This window comes from Carcharodon carcharias, chromosome 21 (assembly GCF_017639515.1).
Source record: "Carcharodon carcharias isolate sCarCar2 chromosome 21, sCarCar2.pri, whole genome shotgun sequence".
NCBI classification, from domain to species: Eukaryota; Metazoa; Chordata; class Chondrichthyes; order Lamniformes; family Lamnidae; genus Carcharodon; species Carcharodon carcharias.
Genome location: NC_054487.1, coordinates 6,949,044 through 6,972,482, shown reverse-complemented (window position 1 = coordinate 6,972,482; position 23,439 = coordinate 6,949,044). Strand labels below are relative to the sequence as shown.

The 23,439-nt window shown below is 41.8% G+C and overlaps 1 protein-coding gene across 1 annotated transcript in view; it reads right to left on the bottom strand.

The window, feature by feature from the left end:
• LOC121293232 (A disintegrin and metalloproteinase with thrombospondin motifs 20-like) overlaps nucleotides 1–23,439 on the bottom strand; it is a 440,993-nt gene that overhangs the window by 326,407 nt on the left and 91,147 nt on the right. Inside the window, exon 4 of the mRNA XM_041216086.1 lies at nucleotides 9,314–9,582. Within this exon, the coding sequence (XP_041072020.1) occupies nucleotides 9,314–9,582 (269 nt within the window). The remainder of the gene's footprint in view (nucleotides 1–9,313; nucleotides 9,583–23,439) is intronic.

The window sequence follows — 23,439 nt, the reverse complement described above, 5'->3', positions numbered from 1 at the left end:
CAGCATTTCCAGGATTCTAAAACTGTTTTATCATACTTCTGACACCATGTTTTGTGTTTAAAGACAGCAGTGCTTCATCAGTGTCTCCTCAGTGAGAGGTCTTCACTGAACTGATCTCAAGATGTCTGCTTACAGAGACTGCCTCATGGCAGAGGTCACCTGACAATGGAAAACCAGGTGGGACATGTGGTTCTATTGCATTTAAAAACCCAAATAGTACCAATGCTGAAGTCTAATAAAAATGCACTGAATTATTAGAGGTGTGAATGTGCATATGTGAGCGTATGTGCATGGGCGTGTGTCAGTCTCAAGTTCCCACTGTATAGTGAGTTGCAGATTCCAGTGTAAGTAGTGGTGTGGGTGACATAAATAGCTTCATTATTCCTGAGTTAAAGAGGAGCAGGGGAAAGGAATCCACAGCGTTTCCAAACCAGACCCCTGCTGAATACTCTGCACGTGAATGATAGGCAAGGACAAGGTTGATCTTAGCTGCGATGCTTTCAAAGATAACCTGCTTCATCATCAGGACAATCTGTTGCTGGTTCCTAGGCTAGCTTGCCAGTACTACCCTCGACAGCTATGCTACAATCCAATAGCCCCTCCCCACCACTGACAACCTGACCGACACCACCACCTCTGACACCCCATTCAACATTGATCTCCCTTGACAACCATCCTTCATCATCACCCCCACACAGACTGCCCACTTGTCACCCCATCCCGACACTCCAATCTCCCCTCGATAACCTACTTACCATCATCCCGCCCATCAGCCTATCCATCAACTCCCCTCCCACAAAAGCTCAGAGAATGCCACACTCCCAATGTCCTATTAGACACTACCCACCCCCCCCGCCCACCAACAGACCAATCTACACTCCCCACTCCACCCACCGACACTACCCATCCCCCCAACAGCCCATCTTTTATAACCACATTTGATCGGAAGCCTATCTGATATGACCCTCCTACTCTCAACTGCCAATCAGTCACTCCACCACAAAACTCTCCACTCTCCCCTGCAACAACACATCAGTCACTACCCCCACCTTTGACAACCCATCCAACACTCCCCGCCCCAATAGCTCTTCTCACATCTGATACTCACCCCTCCAACAATCCAATCAACACTCCCTCCCTCCCCCACCAGCTCTGCCATCCCTCCACCCCAGACTGACCATCCATTACCAACCCAGCCCTTCAAACTCCTCACAGGCCCATCGCTGAATCTCCCCACGCCTGGCTGCCACCTCTCCCTACCTCTAAGCACTTATACAGAATGGGCAACTGGTTAAAGCTACAAGCACCTGTTAATGGTAGCCCAGCATGAGACTTCAGGAAAGCACTGTAGAAAATCAAGCAAAAAAATGTGATCATGTTTTCATCCAGTATCACAAGGTGCTGCACATATCGCATCAAAAACAGCACAGGATCTTAAAGTGCGTGCTAACGATCTCTCAAACAATGTCTTACTAGCTTGTTGCCCTGAAGCTACAATCCACATGTCACTCCATTGATAGGAACCAATTAGCAGACTATAAAGTCTGGGCTTGTCACACCATCATGAGGGTTCTCCTACATAGGTCAACCAAAAATGATCTTTTGCATAATACAAGACAAGTAAATCATAGCACTGCTCATTACTGCTAGCAATATTACCTGATATCATTATTCTCTAAAATGTCTTCACTTCAAACATTGGGTGTGTACGCGCTGAATACCAAAGAAGAACTATTAGTCATAATCATGGCCTTCTACCAGTTTATACTAAAAATGATCCCAGGGAATCAATTATCTTATTCTTGTTTTCAAATCCCTCCATAGCCTTGCCCCTCCTGTAACCTCTCCAGCCCTACAACCCTCTCAGATAAATATGTTCCTCCAATTCTAGCCAGTTGTACATCCTGACTCTCTCTGCCCCACTTTAACCAGCTGTGCCTTCAGCTTCCGAGGCCCTTAGCTTTGGAATTACTTTCCTAAACCACTTTGCAATACCTCATTTTCCTACTCCATAACGATAAAACCTACTTTGACCAAGCATTTGGCCGTCCACACTATTATCACCTTATGTCAGGGTGGTGGTGGTGCAGCAATAGTAATCCAGAGGCCCAGGTTCTGGGACATGGACTCAAATCCCATCTTGGCAGCTGTTGGAATTTAAATTCAATTAATAAATCTGGAATTTTCTTTAAAAAGCTAGTCTTAATAATGGTGACCAGGAAACCATTGTCAATTGTGTAAAAACCCATTTGGGTCACTGATGTCCTTTGGGGAAGGAAATCTACCATCCTTACTCAGTCTGGCCTACATGTGACTCCAGACCCAGATGGAGTATAACATGGGAAAGTGTGAAGTTGTTCACTTTGACAGGAAGAATAAAGAAACAGAATATTACTTGAATGAAGAATGACTGCAGAATTTGAGGTGTAGAGGGATCTAGGTGTTCTTGTGCATTAGTCACAAAAAGTTAGTTTGCAGGTACAGCAGGTAATCAAGAAGGCTAATGGAATGCTATCCTTTATTAAGCGAGGAATTGAACATAGAAGTAAGGATGTTATGCTTCAGTTATTCAGGACATTGGTGAGGCTGCATCTTGAACGCTGTGTACAGTTCTGGTCTCCTTATTTAAGGAAGGATGTAAATGCATTGGAGGCGGTTCGGAGGTTTACTAGATTGACACCTGGAATGAGCGGGTTGTCTTATGAGGATAGGTTGGACAGACTGGGCTTGTTTCCACTGGAGTTTAGAAGAGTGAGGGTGAATTGATTAAAGCACTTAAGATCCAGAGTGATCTTGACAAGTTGAATGGGGGGAGGGGGTTTCCTCTTGTGGGTGAGTTCAGAACTAGGGGGTTCTGTTATAAAATTAAGGGTCGCCTTTTTAAGACAGAGATGAGGAGAAATTTTGTCTCTCTGTGGGTTGTGCAACTCTGGAACTCTCTGCCTCAAAGAGCAGTGGAAGCAGGGTCACTGATAATTTTGAGGCAGAGGTGGATAGATTCTTGTTAGGCAATGAATCAAAGGCTATCGGGGGTAGATGGTAATGTAGAACCCAAGACACAAACAGATCAGCCATGATCTTATTGAATGGTGGAGCAGGCTCAAGGGCCAAATGCCTTAATTCTGCTCCTATATCGTATGCTTGTTTGTACCCATAAATGAGGAAATTTGTCCAGGTATGTCCTGTCTACAAAAAGCAGGACAAGTGCAACCTGGCCAATTACTGCCCTATCAGTCTATTATCGATCATCAGTAAAGCAATGGAAGGGGGGTTATCGACAGTGCTATCAAGCAGCACTTAATCAGCATTAACCTGCTCACTGATGCTCAGTTTGGGTTCCGCCAAGACAACTCAGTTCCTGACCTCATTACAGTCTTGTTTCTAACATGGACAGAAGAACTGAACTTCAGAACTGAGGTGGGATTGACATCAAGACAGCATTTGACCAAGTGTGGCAACAAGGAGACATGGCAAAACTGGAGTCAATGGGAATCAGTGGGAAAACTCTCGACTGGTTGGAGTCATACCTAGCACAAAGGAAGATGGTTGTATTTGTTGGGAATCAGTCATCTCACTCCTGGGACATTGCTGCAGGTGTTCCTCAGGGCAATGTCCTAGGTCTAGGTCCAACCATCAGCTGCATCATCAACGGCCTTCCTTCCATCAAAAGGTCAGAAGTAGGATGTTCACTGATGATTGCATAATGTTCAGCACCATTCACAATTCCTCAGATACTGAAGCAGTCCATGTCCATGTGCAGCAAGACCTGAATGTATTCAGGCTTGGGCTGAGAAGTGGCAAGTAACATTTGAGCCACACAAATACCAGGCAATGACCGTCTCCAACAAGGGAGAATCTAACCATCTCCCCTTGACATTACCATTGCTGAAATCTCCACATTGACCAGAAACTGAACTGGACCAGCCATATAAATACTGTGGCTACAAAAGCAAGTCAGAGGCTGGAAATTCTTTGGCGAGTAACTCACCTCCTGACTGCCCAAAGCCTGTTCACCATCTATAAAGCACAAGTCAGGAATGTGATGGAATACTCTCTACTGCCTGCAGAAATGCAGCTCCAACAACACTCAAGCTCAACAAAATCCAGGACAAAGCAGTCTGCTTGACTGGCACCCCATCCACTACCTTCAACATGCACCCTCTCCACCACCGACGCACAGTAGCAGCACTGTGTACCGTCTACAAGGTGCACTGCAGCAACTCACCAAGGCTCCTTCGACAGCATCTTCCAAGCCTATAAACACTACCATCTTGAAAGACAAGGGCAGCAGATGCATGGAAACACCACCACCTTCAAGTTCCCCTCTAAGCCACACACCATCCTGACTTGGAACTATATTGTTGTTCCTTCACTGGCACTGATTCAAAATCCTGGAACACCCTTCCTAACAGCACTGTGGGTGTACTTACACATGGATTACAACAGTGCAAGGGGGCAGCACACCACCACCTTCTCATGGGCAATTAGGGACAGGCAACAAATGCTGGTCTTGCCACCTACGCCCCTATCCCACTTATTTAAAAAAGATGACTAGCTGTCAAATTTTGTCTGAGTCAAATTTTGTCTGAGTGCCCTTCTGTGAAGCACCTTGGGATTTTTACTATATTAAATGTGCCATGTTAATGCAAGTTACTCAAATACTTTTTAGTGACTAAAAATGTTGAGGGAGAGGGGAGAATTTTTTCAAAATGGTCTTCATGAATCCTACTTCAGACTAGCCACATTCTAAAATCAGAGATGCTTGTGTGATACAGATGTTACAATAAACCAAGATACAGATTTCCCATCTGAGTCAAATTAGCCCAGATCTAAGTGAGGTGCTTTTTGGGTTTTAGCATCCCTCGCACTGGAAAGTATGTGTCAACTCTCAATGAGGCCAAAAATCAGGTCCAACTGTGGTGGCCTCAGTTTTTGAAAAGCCCATCAACACTCACTGCCTAAATTAGCAAGTGAAGAATGACTTTCTGAGGGAGGTACTGCAGCTGTAGAACAATATCCCTGCTGCAGTCAGTCAGTCTGAGAAGCAGTAGAAAAATGTTTTAAAAATCAATGCAACTTTTTGCTTTCAGCTGATTTTTACCATGAAGATTTGTTTGGCTGGTTTAACTGAAGCTGGTAAAGATTTCTGGATTTGCAAATATTTTGAACCTTGCACTTTTGGAATCAACTTGGTCAAAACCAAGGGTACCACTGAAGTGAGGCTTGCAACAATTTGCAATTCTGCAGCATCTTTAACCCCATGGTGTTTGATAGGCATAATCCAACAAAATGTCATCCAAAAGGAGACACTAGGGCAGGTAATCAAAACCTTGAGATAAAAACAAAAAAAACTGCAGATGCTGGAAATCCAAAACAAAAACAGAATTACCTGGAAAAACTCAGCAGGTCTGGCAGCATCGGTGGGTGGTCAGAAAGGTAGGTTTCAGGTAAAGAATGAAAAGTGTGCTCTATGACAGGTGTCAGGTAGAAAATACAATTGAGAACCAAGAGGAATACAGAAGGTTCAGAGGGAAGGTGAAAAAGCATATTAGAGAAGCAAAGAGGGATTATGAGAAAAGACTGGCAGCCAACATAAAAAGGAATCCTTAAGTCTTCTATAGGCATATAAATAGTAAAAAGATGGTAGAAGGAGGAGTAGGACCTGTTACAGACCTAAAAGGGAATTTACAGATGGACGGAGGAGCCATGGTTGAGATTTAAATGGATACTTTGCACCCATCTTTACCAAGGAGGTAGATGATATGCAGGCCAAGGTGACAGATGAGGAAACTGTCACTAGAAGGGTTCAAAATTGATAAGGAGGAAGTGTTGAATAGACTGTTAGTATTTAAAGTTGATAATGCACCAGGACCTGACAAAGTGCATCCAAGAAGATTGAAGGAAGTGAGAGTAGAAGTTGCAGGGGCACTGTCCATAATTTTTCAGTCTTCCCTAAACTCAGGGGAGGTGCGAGTAGACTGGAGAATTGCAAACACTATGCCCTTGTTTAAAAAAGGTTGCAAGGATAAGTCCAGCAATTGCAGACCAGTCAGTTTAACTTCATTGATGGGCAAGATTCTAGAAACAATTATTCAGCATAGAATTGGTAATCACATGGAAAAAAATGGGTTAATAAGGAAGGGCCAGCGTGGATTTCAAAAGGGGAAATCGTGTTTAACTAACTTGCTGAAGTTTTTTTGAAGAGGTAACAGAAAAGGTCAATGAGGGTAATGCTGTTGATGTGGTGTACTTGGGATTTTCAAAAGGCATTTGATACAGTGCCACACAACAGACCTGTGAGAAAAATTATTGCTCATGGAATAAAAGGGACAACAGCAACGTGGATACAAAATTGGCTGAAAAATAGGAAGCAGAAAGAAATGGTCAATGGATATTTTACGGGATGGAAGAAGGTTTGTTGTGGAGTGCCCCAGAGGTTGGTATTGGTACCCTTGCTTTTCCTGAGATATAGTAATGATCTAGATCATGGTGTGCAGGGAACAATTTCAAAGTTTGCAGATGATACGAAGCTTGGGAGTGTTGTGAACTGCGAAGAGGACATTGTGGAACTTCAAGAGGACATAGACAAGTTGGTGGAGTGGACAGATAGGTGGCAGATGAAGTTCAATGTGGAGAAGTGTGAGGTGATGCATTTTGGTAGGAAGAACATGAACAGACAATGTAAAGTAAGGGGTGAAATTTTGAAGGGGGTGCAGGAGCAGAAAGGCCTGGGTGTGTATGTGCATAGATCATTGAAGGTAGCAGGACAGGTGGAGAGTAGTTAATGAAGCATATATTCCTGATCTTTATTAATAGGGGCATAGAATACAAGAGCAAGGAGGTTATGCTGAATTTATACAAGACACTCATTAGGCCTCAGCTGGAGTATTGTGTACAGTTCTGGGCACCACATTATAGGAAGGATGTGAACACATTGGAGAGAGTGCAGAAGAGGTTTACGAGAATGATTCCGGAGATGAGAAACTTCAGTTACAAAAATGGATTGGAGAGGTTGGGACTGTTCTCCTTGGAGAGAAGAAGGCTAAGAGGAGATTTGATGGAGATGTTCAAAATCATGACGGGGCTGGACAGAGTAGATAAGATTCCCACTCGTAAAAGGATCAAGAACGAGAGGGCACAGATTCAAAGTGATTTGCAAAAGAAACAAATGTGAAGTGAGAAAAAACTTTTTCACAGAATGAGTGGTTCAGGTCTAAAATGCACAGTCTGGCAGTGTGGTGGAAGCAGGTTCAATCAAGGCATTCAAGAGGGCATTAGATGATTATTTGAATAGAAACAATGTACAGGGATAGGGGGAAAAGGCAGGGCAATGACACTAGGTCATAATGCTTATTTGGAGAGTCGGTGCAGACATGATGGACCAAGTGGCCTCCTTCTGTGCCGTTAAAATTCCGTGATTCTGTGACTTTAAGGAGCACCAAAGGAGGATAGGAAAGTAGAGTGGCAGAGAGATTTAGGAAGGGAATCCCAGAGCTTATGGTCTAGATAGCTAATGGTGAAGAAATTAAAATTGGGAATGGCAAAGAGATCAGAATTAGACAAGCGCAGATATTTTGGGGGGTTCTAGGATTAGAAGAGATTACAGGAATAAGAAAGGGTGATTGAAAAGATGGATTTGAAAACAAGGGCGCGAGTTTTAAAATTAAGGCCTTGCTGGCTGTTAATTAATTTAGGTCAGCAAGCACAGGGATGGGGACTCAATGCGAGTTAGGATATGAGTAGCAGAGTTTTGGAGTTTAAGTTTATAGGCAATAGAAGATGGGAGATGGGCCAGGAGAGCATTGGAATAGTCGAGTCTGGATGTAACTAAGTCATAGGCGAAGATTTCAGCAGCAGATGAGCTGTGGCAAGAGGGGACAGAGTCAATGATGTTAAGAGTTGGTAATAAATGTTCTTTGTTTTGGTGTGAACATATGGTTGGAAGCTCATCTTAGATGGTTGTAGTGCTGAAGCAAGTTACAGAGATATCTTAAGTATAGAAATTACTATCAGTGTTATCTAGAAGTTATAGTTTGCACTAATAAAGTGCTTTGTCTCATCTCAAAAATGTCTCAAAGCTCATGGCACTAAATTATTTACTTTTTTATTGAACTGTGATTGTAAAATCCTCTCACTCATTTCATACAAGATTGTAAAAGCCTCTCACTCATTTCATACAAAATTGTAAAAGCCTCTCACTCATTTCATACAAAATTGTAAAAGCCTCTCACTCATTTCATACAAAATGGTAAAAGCCTCTCACTCATTTCACACAAAATTGTAAAAGCCTCTCACTCATTTCATACAAAATTGTAAAAGCCTCTCACTCATTTCATTCAAAATGGTAAAAGCCTCTCACTCATTTCATACAAAATTGTAAAAGCCTCTCACTCATTTCATACAAAATTGTAAAAGCCTCTCACTCATTTCATACAAAATTGTAAAAGCCTCTCACTCATTTCATACAAAGCAGGGTTCCGGTTAAGCATCAAAATTCTCATCCTGATTTTCAAACCCCACCGTGGCCTCACGACTTCATATCTCTCTAATCTCATCCAACTCCACAACCCTCCAAGATATCTGTTGTGCTCCTCCTAATTCTGGCTTCTTGTGCATTCCCAATTATAATTGCTCCACCACTGGGGCCTAGGCCCCAAGCTCTGGATGTCCCTCCCTACACCATTCAGCCTCACTTTCCTTAAGACATTCCTTAAAAGCTCATTGACCAAACTTTTGGTCATCTAACCTAATGTTTCCGTATGTGGCTTGGTGTCACACTTTGTTTTATAATGGTCCTGAGATGCTTCACTACATTAAAAATGCTACAGAAATATAAGTTATTGTTGTTAGGGTTTTCTATATGTAATGACCTCAACTTTGAGTAAAGCTAATTTTGGGCACTTAGAATATATCAAGATTATTAAACTTGTGATATAATTGTCAATTCATTGCTTATGGTAAGGAAGTTCTAAGGCGATTCTATTACATAATGACTAGCTTTGGCACCAATTCAAACTGTATGCTAAATACTGAGTTTGGTGTGCTAAACTCTGGATCTTGAAACAACAGTTCTTTACATTGATTGTTTCCATTGCATTTTGAGCTTGTTTAATTTTTACAACATGTTGTCATCTATTTTCAACTGATTTATTTTACTTGCTTCACCTTACACCAAGAGCAGTATTTCAGACACTGGGGAGGGGTGGTGGGGAAGTAACAATAAAGCAAACAGGGTACAAATTACCTCTTTCCACCGGTGTTGTTTGCTCCCATTTATGCAAACACATGCCATCATTTGCTGATGCTTACTTACTATTGACATAAGCGTTAAAATGTAGTGCTGCAAATTTCTCCCGTGGTGTTGCACCATTTTGCTGTCAGCAGTGACCATGACCTCCACGAATCTTGGATACGACAAAAAGCGTTTCTGTCTTGAATGCTGCTGGGTCGCATTGCCCAATTTGGGCTCTTTGGTCAGAGGATGTGTCGGTCTAATTGAAGTCTGTAAGATATCGAGATGCTCCCTAATACTGCTAGCATTGTGCAACTTCAGAAGCTTTCTCTTCATTTGATGATTTTGTTCTGAAAGAGAGAGAAAAAAATATATAAAATTAAGAAGGTTTTTTGATCTTGTAATTCAATGGCTGCTTCTCTGCCAAGTGATGGTGGATGGTGGGGGTTGGGGGGGGTGGGGGGAAATGCTTTTTCAGTCACCTCCTGCTTTTAAAACCCTAAGGCGGAAAAATTCAGCTTCGTCGTGCCCTGGTTTTCAGTACCACTTTAACTCCAATGTGGTCTCTGAGGCACGCAATGCACACTTCTAGAAACTACTTTGGCAAGGGAGTTAATGCACAAATAGGGAACAACTGCTAGAATTATGAAGAGTAGGCAGATTGTAGCATCAATTAGAATGTAACACTGATTTACTGCCAGTGCTGCCACTTTGGACTTCAATGCTCCAGCTAATGTCATCTCTTAAATACGCACAGCTGAGCACACTTCCAGCCGCAGGAAGAATAAACCAACAGCGCTTTCAGGTTAGTTGTGGATTGATTTCTACAGGCTGTTGTTTTAATTATAGAAGTGGTTTCTAAAGTTGTTTGATGTTACTAAAGTCTACAGGGAGTGGTGAGGCAGGTGCTGAAGGACTTCATCCTGACTTCAAGGATTCTGCACAAACCAGACATGGGTGCAGCAATATGCACTCTCCTTGGGCATGACAAGAAGAATGAGCAGAGGCAACACAGAACAGGACAAACTGTTGACAAATGAGGAGGAGGGGGAGAAGAGCTCTCATCAGGAGGCCATATCCAGCCAGGAAGCTCAATGAGCAATTCAGCTACTTAAAGCTGTGCTTCAGGGCTTCCTCACTGAAATCTGCCACCTGATGCAGCCACAATGATAACCTCAAGAGTAGGGCAAAGACAGCATTGCCAATGGCTGTGAAGGTGACCATGGCAATGAACTTTTATGCATTGGGCTCCTTCCAGCTGGAGCAAGTAACATCTCCCAGTTCCCCATCCACTGTTGCATATTAGGGAGGTCACTGAGGTTCTGTTTGCGATGAGGGAAGCAGGTGGAACAAACACACGGCTACACGAGAACTGCAGGCTTCCCTGTGATGCGGAGTGTCGCTCACCGCACTTTGTGGGCGCCAAATGTCAACTTTGAGATGTACCACAAGCAAAAAGAGACTCTGCTTCCTCAGCCTCCAGCTGGTATAAGAACATGCAGATAAATGCCTGGTATGTTGGCAGTTCTCATGGTGCCTTCATTCTGTGGCAGTCTACTGTGCCAGCTACATTTGAGCAACTATAGCAAGGGCAAGTCAGCACTAGGGCTATCCAGCAATGACATGACGTCAGTGCACAGCCATGCACAGGTGGGCAGCAGGCACGTAACAAAAACCATTAAAAATTAGGTAGAACAGACCGTTGGTGCACTTAAAACAGCACTTCCATTGCCTGCAGCACTATGGAGGAGCCGTGCAGTGAGGATATGCCGGGATTTGTGGTGATCTGCTAACGGCCGCATGAGGTCAGAACCCTAACCACCAGCTATACAGTGACCAGCTGCAAAGGAGGAGGAGGAGGAGGCTGTCTGTGAACAACTGTAATTTCAGTAAACCCAAACCCCATTTCCCATTCACCAACAGTCCCACACTTTCCCTTCCCTCTGTCACAACGTCCAATAGGCCACAAGACTTAAAGAATAAACACTATAAAATAAACATTCCAAACCAAATTTATCAACCATGCCACAGTGCATCCAAATGTCAACTAACCATCCTAGTGCATTTGCTTAGTGCCGGACTTCCCTGTGCCTGTCCTGGATGTTCCTACACAGTGGCTGCAGCACAGCTGGTGGAAGGCTGCTGACTTACATTGAAGAAACAATGGGTGGCCTTACAGGATGATCAGATGCAGCACTGTCCCTACCTGGAAGGCCAGCTTTAGACTGCACCATCTTGGCAGGAGTCTGGGCAACAGCAAGACCATGGGTGGAGTGGCAGAAATGGGGGGACAAATGCTGTCATCCTGAGCGAGAACAGCAGATTCATGCTCCATAGAGAGCTACTGTTACTGCACCCATGGTGATATCGCAGCAATCCTGGCAATGTGTTGGAGAACAGACTGCTGGACTCCCATAATACCTTGTAAGCCTTGTCCAACACTGGTATCTGCAGTGACGTTGGCAGCTATCCGAGTCTGTATGAGAGCAAACTGAGCTTCCTTGGCAGCAAGCTGACTTGCACTGATATAAAAACAAAAAACTGCGGATGCTGGAAATCCAAAACAAAAACAAAAACGGAATTACCTGGAAAAACTCAGCAGGTCTGGCAGCATTGGCGGAGAAGAAAAGAGTTGACGTTTCGAGTCCTCATGACTCAGAACTTCTGTCGAAGGGTCATGAGGACTCAAAACGTCAACTCTTTTCTTCTCCGCCGATGCTGCCAGACCTGCTGAGTTTTTCCAGGTAATTCTGTTTTTGTTTTTGTTTTTGACTTGCACTGATGCTGAGTGCTTCTGCTGGTGTTGCAATGGAATTGAGAAATCAGCTACCAGACACTGCATCGTGATGGATCTGCGTGTGTTTCATAGAGTTAGTGGAAAGAATGGGCTGCACAAAGTCCTATGCTAAGTTGGCACTAGTCTCCTCCATGCTCTTTGACATTGACCTCAGTCATGAAGATATTACACATTTTAAAGCTCTATTTTAAAAAGTGAACACAAAAGCTCTTCAGTTGACTGTAGCATACCATGTGACTTTTGGCATTTGAACTGTAGACAGTGAAGTCTGCAGCCAATACCTGATTAACCTGATTAAATATGGACCAAAACCTATAGACAATGGAGTTTGCAGACAATTCATCTCCATGTCTCACTAGGGATATCAAAACTCAATGGGTGTTAGACAAATGTGAGATGGATCCCATCAACCTTTCATTGTATTGTGATGGTGCCTCATCCAAACACAAAGACCTTGGCTGTCTCAAGATGTGAAAAGCCACAACACAGGATGTTTATCGGCCTAACATGCCAATTTATTTGGAAAAAGATTTTGCACTTATTACAGGTCATGTGGGTGAGCCAGCTTCATTTGTTGCCTGCTTTTAAAGCTGAAAGAATCAGGTCTGCAGAGACAGAAAGATCACCGGAAAGTCATTGGACTGGCTCTGTAAATTAAGCAGCCAAGGTAAACAGCCAGACCTCAAAAGTGGGGGAAAGACTCTCTCCAACCTGTTCCAACTTCAAGTTCACCTGAGAACCAACTTCCTGGCAATTCAACTACAAGAAGACTCTCAGCTTACTAAGAATCCCCTGCTTTTCAAGGCTTTCAATCCATCCATCAACTCATCTAAGGAAATAGAGGTTTGCTACAAAAGAGGTTGAATTAATCCCAAATTGTAACTGTATTTTTTTTTCATCTGTATCTAATCTTTGTGTGAGTGATAGTATGTGTGAGACATCATGTTTTTAAACCTTTGGGGAAAGCGTAGGATAATAGGTAGCCTCCCTTATTTTAAAACCAACAAAATAGCTTGCTGCTGGGATTATTTAAATTGGGATAACCACTCTGAGGGTGAGAAAACACACACACCTCACATACAAACACTTTGATCACAAACAATAGTAAAACACACAAATTCTGTCTGTGACACTTCTAATGTAGGCCATCTCTTTGAGGCTCACATCTGGGTCCACGGCAGTAAAACTCATGTGCAATCTCCAGCACCCTTGTTTCTTATACTGACTGCAGTTCAATCACGCCCCATGTCTCAGCCCTTGCTATATTATCCTCCAAGGCCTCTGCGGTGTCAATATCTGAGCTGGTGGCCCATGTGTGAGAGCAAATGACAGTATATCTCCTTCATTAATATCTTCTTTGCTTTTCCACCACTGCATGACCAGGTTGCTGTTTTTGGATATCTGAACCTACGGTGAGAGGAGCGGAGAAAGTAAGAGGTGCATGTCCAAATCATCTGCCACTTATAAAGTAGAAGAGATTGTGGGATGAAGGGAAAGTGAGACATGAGAATGCAGAGCACATAGGAGGATAATAGTTTCAGAAATCTCCTGCTGGCCTTGGCGACCCCAATGATGGTAACCGCTGACTCCTCTGCTGCTGCTATGCCTGACCACCTACCCCCACCCCACCCTAGTGCTGGTAAGGTTTTGCCAACTCTGATGAGACACTTCCTTGTCCTGCAAGAGAGAGGCAAGTGTGTCAGTGAGTATAGTGCAATTTTATTTGAGCGATGGGGCTGTCATGGATGAGTAGATACAAGCTGTGAGATTTGGGTGTGAGGCTTTCTGCAGTGCCAAGACCATGAAGGTGAGGTGAAGCTGTGAATGTTACATCTGATTTGTGACTGATAGGAGTTGTTGATAGGTGAGTGACGGGGATGTGATGCATGGAACAGTCTGTGAAGCTACTGGTGCAGTTGGTAGGATTTTACATTTGAAGATACATTCACTGACCTTGACCACTCGTCTATGTCATTTTGTGGCACTGCTGACTTCAGTCTAACATTCTTGAGTAGTTTGAAAAGTCGTGAAGATGTGAGGCACTGAAGAGAGAGAAACAAGAGCTGTTCATGCATGCCTGACGCCCTAGCCAACCCGGACCCGTGCTCACTATTTGTCACGGTCACATGTTTTTGCTGTATAACTAGTGAGTTATACTTTATCTTAAACTCTGAATAAACTCAATATATTCACCATATTGATGTAGTCAATTCCATATTTAAAAGATTAAAAGATAACTGCATTCAGGTCCTTGGGGCCTGGCTGGCATTAAACACCACAGCTATTTGGCTCACTACCATCACAAATGTTGTCCAGGAGGCCTCCTGGCCTTGCTGTGGAACATAAGAAATATGAGCAGGAGTAGGCCATTCAGCCCTTCGAGCCTGCTCTGCCATTGAATTAGATCATGCATGATCTTCTATTCCAACATCATTTTCCTGGACTATTCCCAAATCCCCTGACGTTTTTAATAAGTCGAAATCTATCGATCGCAGTCTTGAACATACTCAATGACTGAGCTTCCACAGCCCTTTGGGGCAAAGAATTCCAAAGATTCACCACTCTTTGTGTGAAGAAATTTCTCCTCACCTCAGTCCTAAATTGCCTGCTTCTTACTCTGAGACTGTGCGGCCTGGTTCTTGACCTCCGCCCCCCCTCCAGCCAGGTGAAACATCCTTCCTGTATAGATCCTGTTGAGCTCCATAAGAATTTTGTATTTTTGGATGGGATCACCTCTCATTCTTCTAAACTCCAGAGACTGAAGAACTGGTCTATTTACTTTTTCCTCACTGGACAAACCCTCCATCCCAGGAATTAGTTTGGTGAACCTTTGTTGCACTCCCTCTATGGCAAGTATATCTTATCTTAGGTAAAGAGACAAAAATTGTACACAATACTCCAGGTGCAGTCTCACCAAGGTTCTATATAATTGTAGTAAGACACCTTTACTCCTATACTCAAAATCTCTTGTAATAAAGACCAACATACCATTTGCCTTCCTAATTGCTTGATGTATCTGCATGTTGGTTTTCAGTGACTCATGAACAAGGACACCCAAGTCTTTTTGAAGTTCAACACTTCCCAGCCTCTCATCATTTAAGAAACACTCCATGTTTCTGTTTTTCCTACCAAAATGGATAACCCAATTTCTCCACATTGTATCCTATCTGCCAAATGTTTTGCCCACTTACTTAGCCTCTCCAAATCCCCTTAAGTGTCTTTGCATCCTCCTCACAACTCACCCCTCCACTTAGTTTTGTGTTACCTCAAAACTTGGAAATATTACCTTTGATTCCCACATCCAAATCTTTGATATAGATTGTGAATAGCTGAGGCCCAAGCACTGACCTTTACAGAACCTCACTAGTCACAGACTGCCAACCTGAAAATGACCCATTTATTCCTACTCTGTTTTCTGTCCATTAACCAGCTCTTGATTCATGCCACTATATTCCCCCCAATTCCATGTGCTCTAATTTTATTTTCTCACCTCGTGAGGGACCTTATCAAAATATTTCTCCCCTTATCTATTCTGTTAGTTACATCCTCAAAAAACTCCAACAGGGTTCGTTAAACATGATTTACCTTTTATAAATCCATGTTGACTTTGCCCAATCCTACCATTATTTTCTAAGTGTCCTGTCATCACATCCTTGATTGTAGATTCTAGCATTTTCCCTACTACTGATGAAAGGTCACATCCTTTCCATCCCCTGTACCAAGGCTGCCAAAGCTTTGTCAGAAAACCTCAGGGCATCCTATTTTCCCTTTTGTGCCAGAAGTCACTCTTCTTTTTGCTCAAACTCTCTTCCCCAGTCACATTCAGCACTTGCTCCAGCCAGAATGTATTTCCTCTTTAAGAGCAAAAAGCTGGCCTTGCACAAATTTTGCCTCTGCTGAGTGGATTTCACACTGGCTACATACAGGTATCATGCATGTTGGCATGTGCTGCCTGCATTGGAAACCACAAATGCACAATGCAATCACTGTTCCTGTTTTTGTGCTCATTAAATTTTGCTCCCTAAGACTTGTCTTTTCAATTATTCTTTTGGCCGACCTTTCATTCTCTCATTTATAAAGTACTCTGGAAGGTGTTCCTAAGGTGAGAGCCATTTTATAAATGCAGTGTTTTAGTGTATATTGTGAGTATATTGAGTCATCACCACCCAAATGTATCAAGGAGACATTATCTTCCATTAACAAGAAACCAACACAAACTTTATCTTGTTTGGCAGGGAAAGTGTTAACAAGTGAAAAAGGAGCAAGGCCAAACATCAGGCTGAGGAACCTTTGGCTTGTCAGCCTCAAAACCAAGCACCCGAGAACACACAAGCACACAAGAATTAGGAGCAGGAGTAGGCAGTTCAGCCCTTCAAGCCTGCTTCCCCATTCTTTAAGATCATGGTTGATCTGATTGTGGCCTCAAATGTACTTTCCTGACTGCCACTCATAACTCTCAACTCCTTTGTTGATTAAAAATTTATCCAACTCAGCCTTGAGTACATTCAATGACCCAGCCTCCACTGTTCTCTGGGAAGATGCAGACAAACAATCCTCTGAAGGGAAAGATTACTCCTTATCTCTGTCTTAAATAAGAGAGCCATACCTCTTAAACTGTGTCCCCCTAGTTCTAGAAAACATCCCCTCAGCATCCACCCTTCTAAGTTCTAAGTTCCCTCAGAATCTTATATGTTTCAATGAGGTCACCTCTCATTCTTCTAAATTCCAATGAGCCCAATCACCATTTCCATATAACATAACCCCTTTTTCCCAGGAATCAGTTGAGTAAATATTCTCTGTTCTGTTTCTAATGCAATTATATCCTATCTTGTGTAAGGAGACAAAAAAACTGTACACAGTACTCCAGATGCAGTCTTACTTATGTCCAGTACAGTTGTAGCAACGCATCCCTACTTTTATACTTGATTCCCCTTGCAATAAAGGTCAACATTCCATTTGCCTTCCTAATCACTTGTTCTACCTGTATACTAAATTTATGTGATTGGTGTGCCAGGACAGGAGAGTTCTGCAGTCTCTCTCTGTTTAAACAGTAATCTGCTTTTCTATTCCGCCTGCCAAAGTGGACAAGTTCACATTTTCCCACGTTATACCCCATCTGCCAAATTTTGCCCAGTTAACCTATCTAAATCCCTTTTTAATGTCCTCTTGGCAACTTACTTTACTAACTGTCTTTGTGCCATCAGCAAATTTAGCTACCAGACATTTGGTCCCTTCATCCAAGTCATTGATAAAGATTGTAAGTACTGATCCCTGTGGCACTCCACTTGTTATAGCTTGCCAATCCGAAAATGACCCATTTATCCCTACTTTCTGCTTCCTGTTAGCGAAAAGGAGTATAGCAGAACATCAGAATGAGGACTCTTTGGTTTTTCAGTCTCAACAGGAGGCACCTGAGAACACAACAATTAGGAGCAGTAGTAGGTCATTCAGCCTATATCGATGCTAATATGTTACCCATCGAGCTCTTATGAGCATTTAACTTTAGTGTGGCACTATATGAAATGCCTTTGGAAATCCATGTACACCACATCCACAGATTCCACTTCATCCACATTGCTTGTTACTTCCCCAAAGAACTCTACCGAATTAGTCAACCATGATTCCCCTTTCACAAAACTATGTTGACTCTGCCTGATTGTATAATAATTTTCTACATGTTCTGCTATCACCTCCTTAATAATTCAGTCTCAAATTCTCCCTATGACAGATATAAAGCTCCCTATAAAGGCTAACTGACCTATAGTTTCCTGCTGTCTGTTCCCCTCTGTTCCTGAATAGAGGTGTTATGTTCGCTATTTTCCAAATCTGCTGCGAGCTTTCCAGAATCTAGGGAATTTTGGAGGATCACAATCAATGCATCTACTACTATCTTAGCCGGCACTTCTTTTAAGACCCTAAGATACAGGCCATCAGGTCTAGGGGACTTGTCAGCCTTTAGTTCTGAGTTTTTATAGTAACTTTTTCTTAGTGATTGTGATTGTTTAGTTCCTCCCTCCCCCCCTACCTCTTGATTTTCAAGGATTCTTGGAATGTTTTTGTTTTCTACAGTGAAGACAGACACAAAATACCTGTTCAACACTTCCGCCAGTTCCTTATTTCCAATATTAATTCCCCTGTCTCACCCTCTAATGGATGAACACAAACTTTTGTTCCTCTTTTTCTTTTTAAATACTTCTGGAAACTCTTAATATTTGTGTTTATATTTCTAGCTAGCTTTCTCTTATTCTCTAATTTCTCTCTACTTTTTTTTTGGTCATTCTTTGCTGGTTTCTAAAATCAGTCCAATTTTCTGACCCACCACTAATATTGGCAGTATTGTACTCTTTTTCTTTCAATTTGAAACTATTCCTAACTTCCTTAGCTAGCCATGGATGGTGTGTCCTCCTCATAGAGTCTTTTTTTCTCAAGGAAGTATATCTTTGCTCAGAATTATGAACAATCTCCTTAAATATCTGTCATTGCTTCTCTGTTGTCCAACTTTTAACCTACTTAGCCAGTTCACTTTTGCCAACTTTGGCTTCATACCCTTGTAATTGCCTATATTTAAGTTCAAGACATTAGACTCACACTTCTCACCCTCAAACCACGATGTGAAATTCTATAATGTTATGATCACTGTTGCCCGGAGGCTCCTTTATTATGAGGTAATTAATTATTCCTGTCTCACTGCACATTACCAGTTCTAGTACCCTGAATGGTACTAGAATGTACTGCCCCAAGAAACTGTCTCTAAGAGAACTGATCGATCGAGATCGAGAGAGAGAGAAAGAGAGAGGAGACAAACACCTGAAATCATTTTTTTTAAAACTGGAAACTGCAATGCGAGTCCTTATTTATGGATGAATAAGCTAAGATAGGACCAAAGTCTTTCATGATTTATAAATATCTCAAAATGCTGTGTGATCACCTTCAAATTGAAGATATCAAGTGGAAGAGCTAGCCACAAATGGAGTGTTAACATGATTTGCATCATATTATCTGTTTATAAGTAAAAAATACAGTTGCCAAACATGATTCTACGAAGGTAGTCATTTTATTCTCTCTCCCACTGACTTGAATGCCATCACCAAGGAAAATGGATTCAAAGACTTCCCCCAATAGTAATAGCACATGTGTCGCAGACAGAATTTGTGTGTTCTCTTTCTATCCTTCATCGGTATGTTTTGTACGGAAAGAGATGTGTGTTTTCTTACCTTTGTAGTGTATATGCCAATCATGTAATTCAGCAGCAAGCTTTTGCAAGTTTGAAATTAAAGGTTATTTATTCTCACACATTAACCCTGAATTAAACACAAGTCACACACACATGGTGTCATTCGCATTCATATGCATAAAGATTGGTTACAGATAAAGGCCATGCACTTTTACAGATTACAGTTATCTCAGTCATTGATTTATGATCTTCAGTGTCCCGCTTGGCAGGCTTGTGGTCTTTTGAATGGATTTGATGTTTTAAAGTTGGAACGAGGGTCTTGTAAAGCAAAGGGTTTGCAACAGGCTGTGAGGCTTCTTGTAGTTGAATTTCTAAGAGTTGATTCTCAGGTGAACTTTAAACTGAAATAGGTTACATATTCTGGCTGTCTGATGTTTCACAACTTGTCTGGTTTACAGACTGGCTGGACTGAAGCTTCTGATGGCTTTGGTAGAAATGCCTTCCCAGAGCTCTGAGCTGATCTTTTAAACAAAGGCAACATGGTTGCCTCCATTTGGCTTTTCCCAAGTTCAAAGCATTTTTCCAAATAATGTGGGGTGATCATGTTGGTTACACAACTCTTCTGATGGTTAAGACAGTCAGTGTCTTTATTTCACAATGGCCCAATCAAATTAGATAATAGCCTTTTGATTGGTTTGAGGGAAAAGCACAGACTCCCATCAGTCTGCAATGCTCTTTTTATTCCCTTTTGGGACAGGTGAGTGCTTCTAATCAACAAATTAAGTCAGCTGGCCTTGGATGGCCATCTTTTCCAGCCTTTTTGTGTCCAGCTTTAAAATATAAAATTAGTTTGAAGTTCAGAATATGACATGCTGGTACTGGCCATGACACATGCTTAAAGATACAAAAGACAACAATCACAGACCAGGGGCACTGCTGAAACTCTGGCATGTGTGTTAGAAAAGGTAGTTGTAAGGCTTATCATTCCACAGAACATTTGTCACAAGATCTCATAACAGCCTAACTACTCAAAACGATTCAATGACAACTCAGGCTGCACCCCTCCTCTTGACGTGATTAGTCGGTGAGATAAACAAGGACAATATTTTAAGAGTGGTATCTATAAATATTACAGTGCTATGAAAAGTATGAAGTGCCTTTTTATAGAAACGCTGTAAAATAATACTTGTCAAAACTATGCTGACTATTGCCGAACGCCCAGAAAAATAGTTCAATTATGAATGGCAATTAATAAACTAAAAATATGTTTTCAAAACGATTTTGTGAATGACTCTGCAATTCTGAATCTCAAATGCATGGCAATTAATATTTAAAAGTTACATTAAATACATTAAAAAGCACAGATTGTAATCAGAAAGAAAAGGAACTTGCATGTATACATGTATATAACACCTTTCATGACTGTAGAACATCCCAAATCACTTTGTAGCCAGTAAACTACAACAATGACTATACTTTAAAAAGTAATGTAGGGAAAGGCAGCAAACAATTTGCGCACAAGAGGGACCAAAAACAAAAGGACAGAATAGCTTGTAATCTATTTTAGTGGTGTTTGTTGAGGAAGAAAATCGACCCGTTAATTTACAGTTTGCTGACACTCTCAGGCCGTGAAATATTTGAAACACAAACAATTTTAACGATGGACTGCGGTGGGGGGGGGGGGGGGAATGCATGCACATGCAGACGGTGCAGACTTTGCTGCTGTCAAACCAAAAAGATGCTCTGCCTATCACATAAATGAATAATGCGATATGTGAATTTCAGTGCTGGTGTACTGCCGGGTAGATAGGCTGTATGGCCGAACAACTGGTGGATTGTATCAAACAGCACGTGCCTTTGGCTGTTCGCAACAGACAAAGTACTAACTGTAAACAAACAGACCGTGCTTCCAAAACTCAAAACATAGTGTCCAACATTAGATGTGATTCTACGATTGAGCAACTACTGCTAAACAATCCCAATTGTGCCAAGAATTACACTGAAAACCAATTTAAGTTTGTCAGTCAGGTTCAAAATGTCACTCAGTTACACATGCTAGAAGCCACATATATTCACACACAGGGCCCTGTCCTTTGCAGACAGAAGGAACATGTCCACACATTGTGCCTTTTCAACTAACCAAAGGTTGGGGAAGAGTCATTCCCTGGTTAATTCCGTAGGGAAATGCCTTGACTAATCAGGGTTGATCTGTCCAGTTTGTGTTTGAATGGAGCTGGGCAGTTAACTGTTCCATGCTGCATTCTCCAAGGCAATGCCTCCACCAGAGTCCATTTGCCAACCAATCAGCACTCTCTTCTCATACAGTATAAATAGCTTTTCCCTCTTTACTGTTGGTAATTTCTTGTGAGCTGTCCTGATGAGTGCAAGATGAAAAGCTTTGACAGCATGTCTCTTTCTTCAGCAATAAAACTATTTTTTAAAAAATTACCTGAAGATGATTAAAGGTTGGGTCAGACATGTGGGATGTGGGATGAATGTAAAAGCTGAAATATTTAGGAAAAAAACTTTTCTAAAAAGATTTTATTTTAAAAATCTACTAATCGTAATTGATAGTGAACTGTTAATGTTCACCAACATTACCCTCGCCCTGCCACAAACTGGGGCCATCATTTAAAAGGGACGAGCAGTTTTAATACTTTTGACAACTTATTAAAGAGGCATATTAAGAACATTCACAGTGATTAACACAAGCTGTTGAAAGAAATTAAATCTAAGAAAACTCCCTGTTTTATCAACTTTAAAAAATGCATTTCTGCTAGGTACAATTACATAAGATTAACAGCACAGAAACAGTCCATTCAACCCAACCAGTCCCGTCCCGTTTTTTCTCATCTAAATCTACCATCATAACCATTTATTCCCTTCTCCCTCGTATACTTGTCTTAGTTTTCCCTTAAGCGTATCTATACTATTTGCTTCAACCGCTCCCTGTGGTAGTGAGTTCCACATTCTACTTGGATAAAGAACCTTCTTCATTCCCAATTGGATTTCTCGGTGACTATCTTACATTAATGGCCTCTAATTATGCTCTTCCCCACAAGAGGAAACATTGTCTCTGTATCCACTCTATCAAAACCTTTCATATTTTAAGGACGTCTATTGGGTAATCTCTCAGCCTTTTTTAAAACTAGATATTTTAAAAAAAAAATAAAATAGTGAACTGAACACAATTCACACCACAAATCAAGTAAAAACAAAACACTTCGTTGTCATAGCCTACAAGACACTACCCTGCAAAAAGAACTGCATTGACGATAAAGGTGCTTTGAGACATCTAGTGGTTGTGTAAAACGTTATATAATTGCAAGTTTTTCTTTCTACTTATTCACCACCACAGCTAACATCCTTTCAGGGATTTGGACTTCAACCAGGCAGCTCATTATAATCCAAGTACCCGGGAATAGGGACCGGACAGGATTACAATTGTGTTTTACCTGAAAAAGCACTTCAGTACTCCCTCTCCCCAATTCACACCCCACCCCCCACCATAAGTTCAACACCTGAAGCAAGTGACCTTCGCCAGAGACAAACTAAATTACAGACTAATTACTGTAATGCTATACTGTAACAATGGAGCGATGAGAGATTAGACTGCGAGCTGCAATTGGCTGCAGGAATACAGAGCACACAGAGTGGCACCTTGACATTTTAAGAAGTTTAACTAACATGGAAGAGGATAAGAAGGAAGAAAATAAATGAGTTCAGATGCTGTTACTATAATTGGAGCACTTTTTATGCGGAACACAATTTGGATCTGTGTTTTCTTAACAAAATATAGCATGCTAATCCTGATCTCCTGTTCCTGTAGAGTGTCTGCGTTTTCTCTTCAGTTAAGTGAACTTTAAACTAGTTTGCCGTGATTCATCCCTATGATTATAGAGAGAGATTCCTGTTTAGCTGAAACCCAGCCTTCCCATTTGAGAAGCGAATACTTTTCCGCTGCTACAATCTGATTCTCCCGAGGACAGGGAGTGACCCCCAGATCCCCCTTGGTGTGTTTAATTTCTTCTGCATGTTATGACATGTTCACACATTGCTGCCTGTACTAATTTCACACCGTTGACAGCCTGTTTTAAATGACTGCAATAAAACAGCGCAGATTGACATTTATGCAAATAAAGTAGCGGGTGTAGCAGCTAAAAATAGGGCAGAGGGGAAACTAAACCCACAGAAGTGGTTTATCAGCACCACACAAACCACAGAGTCTGCGCTGTA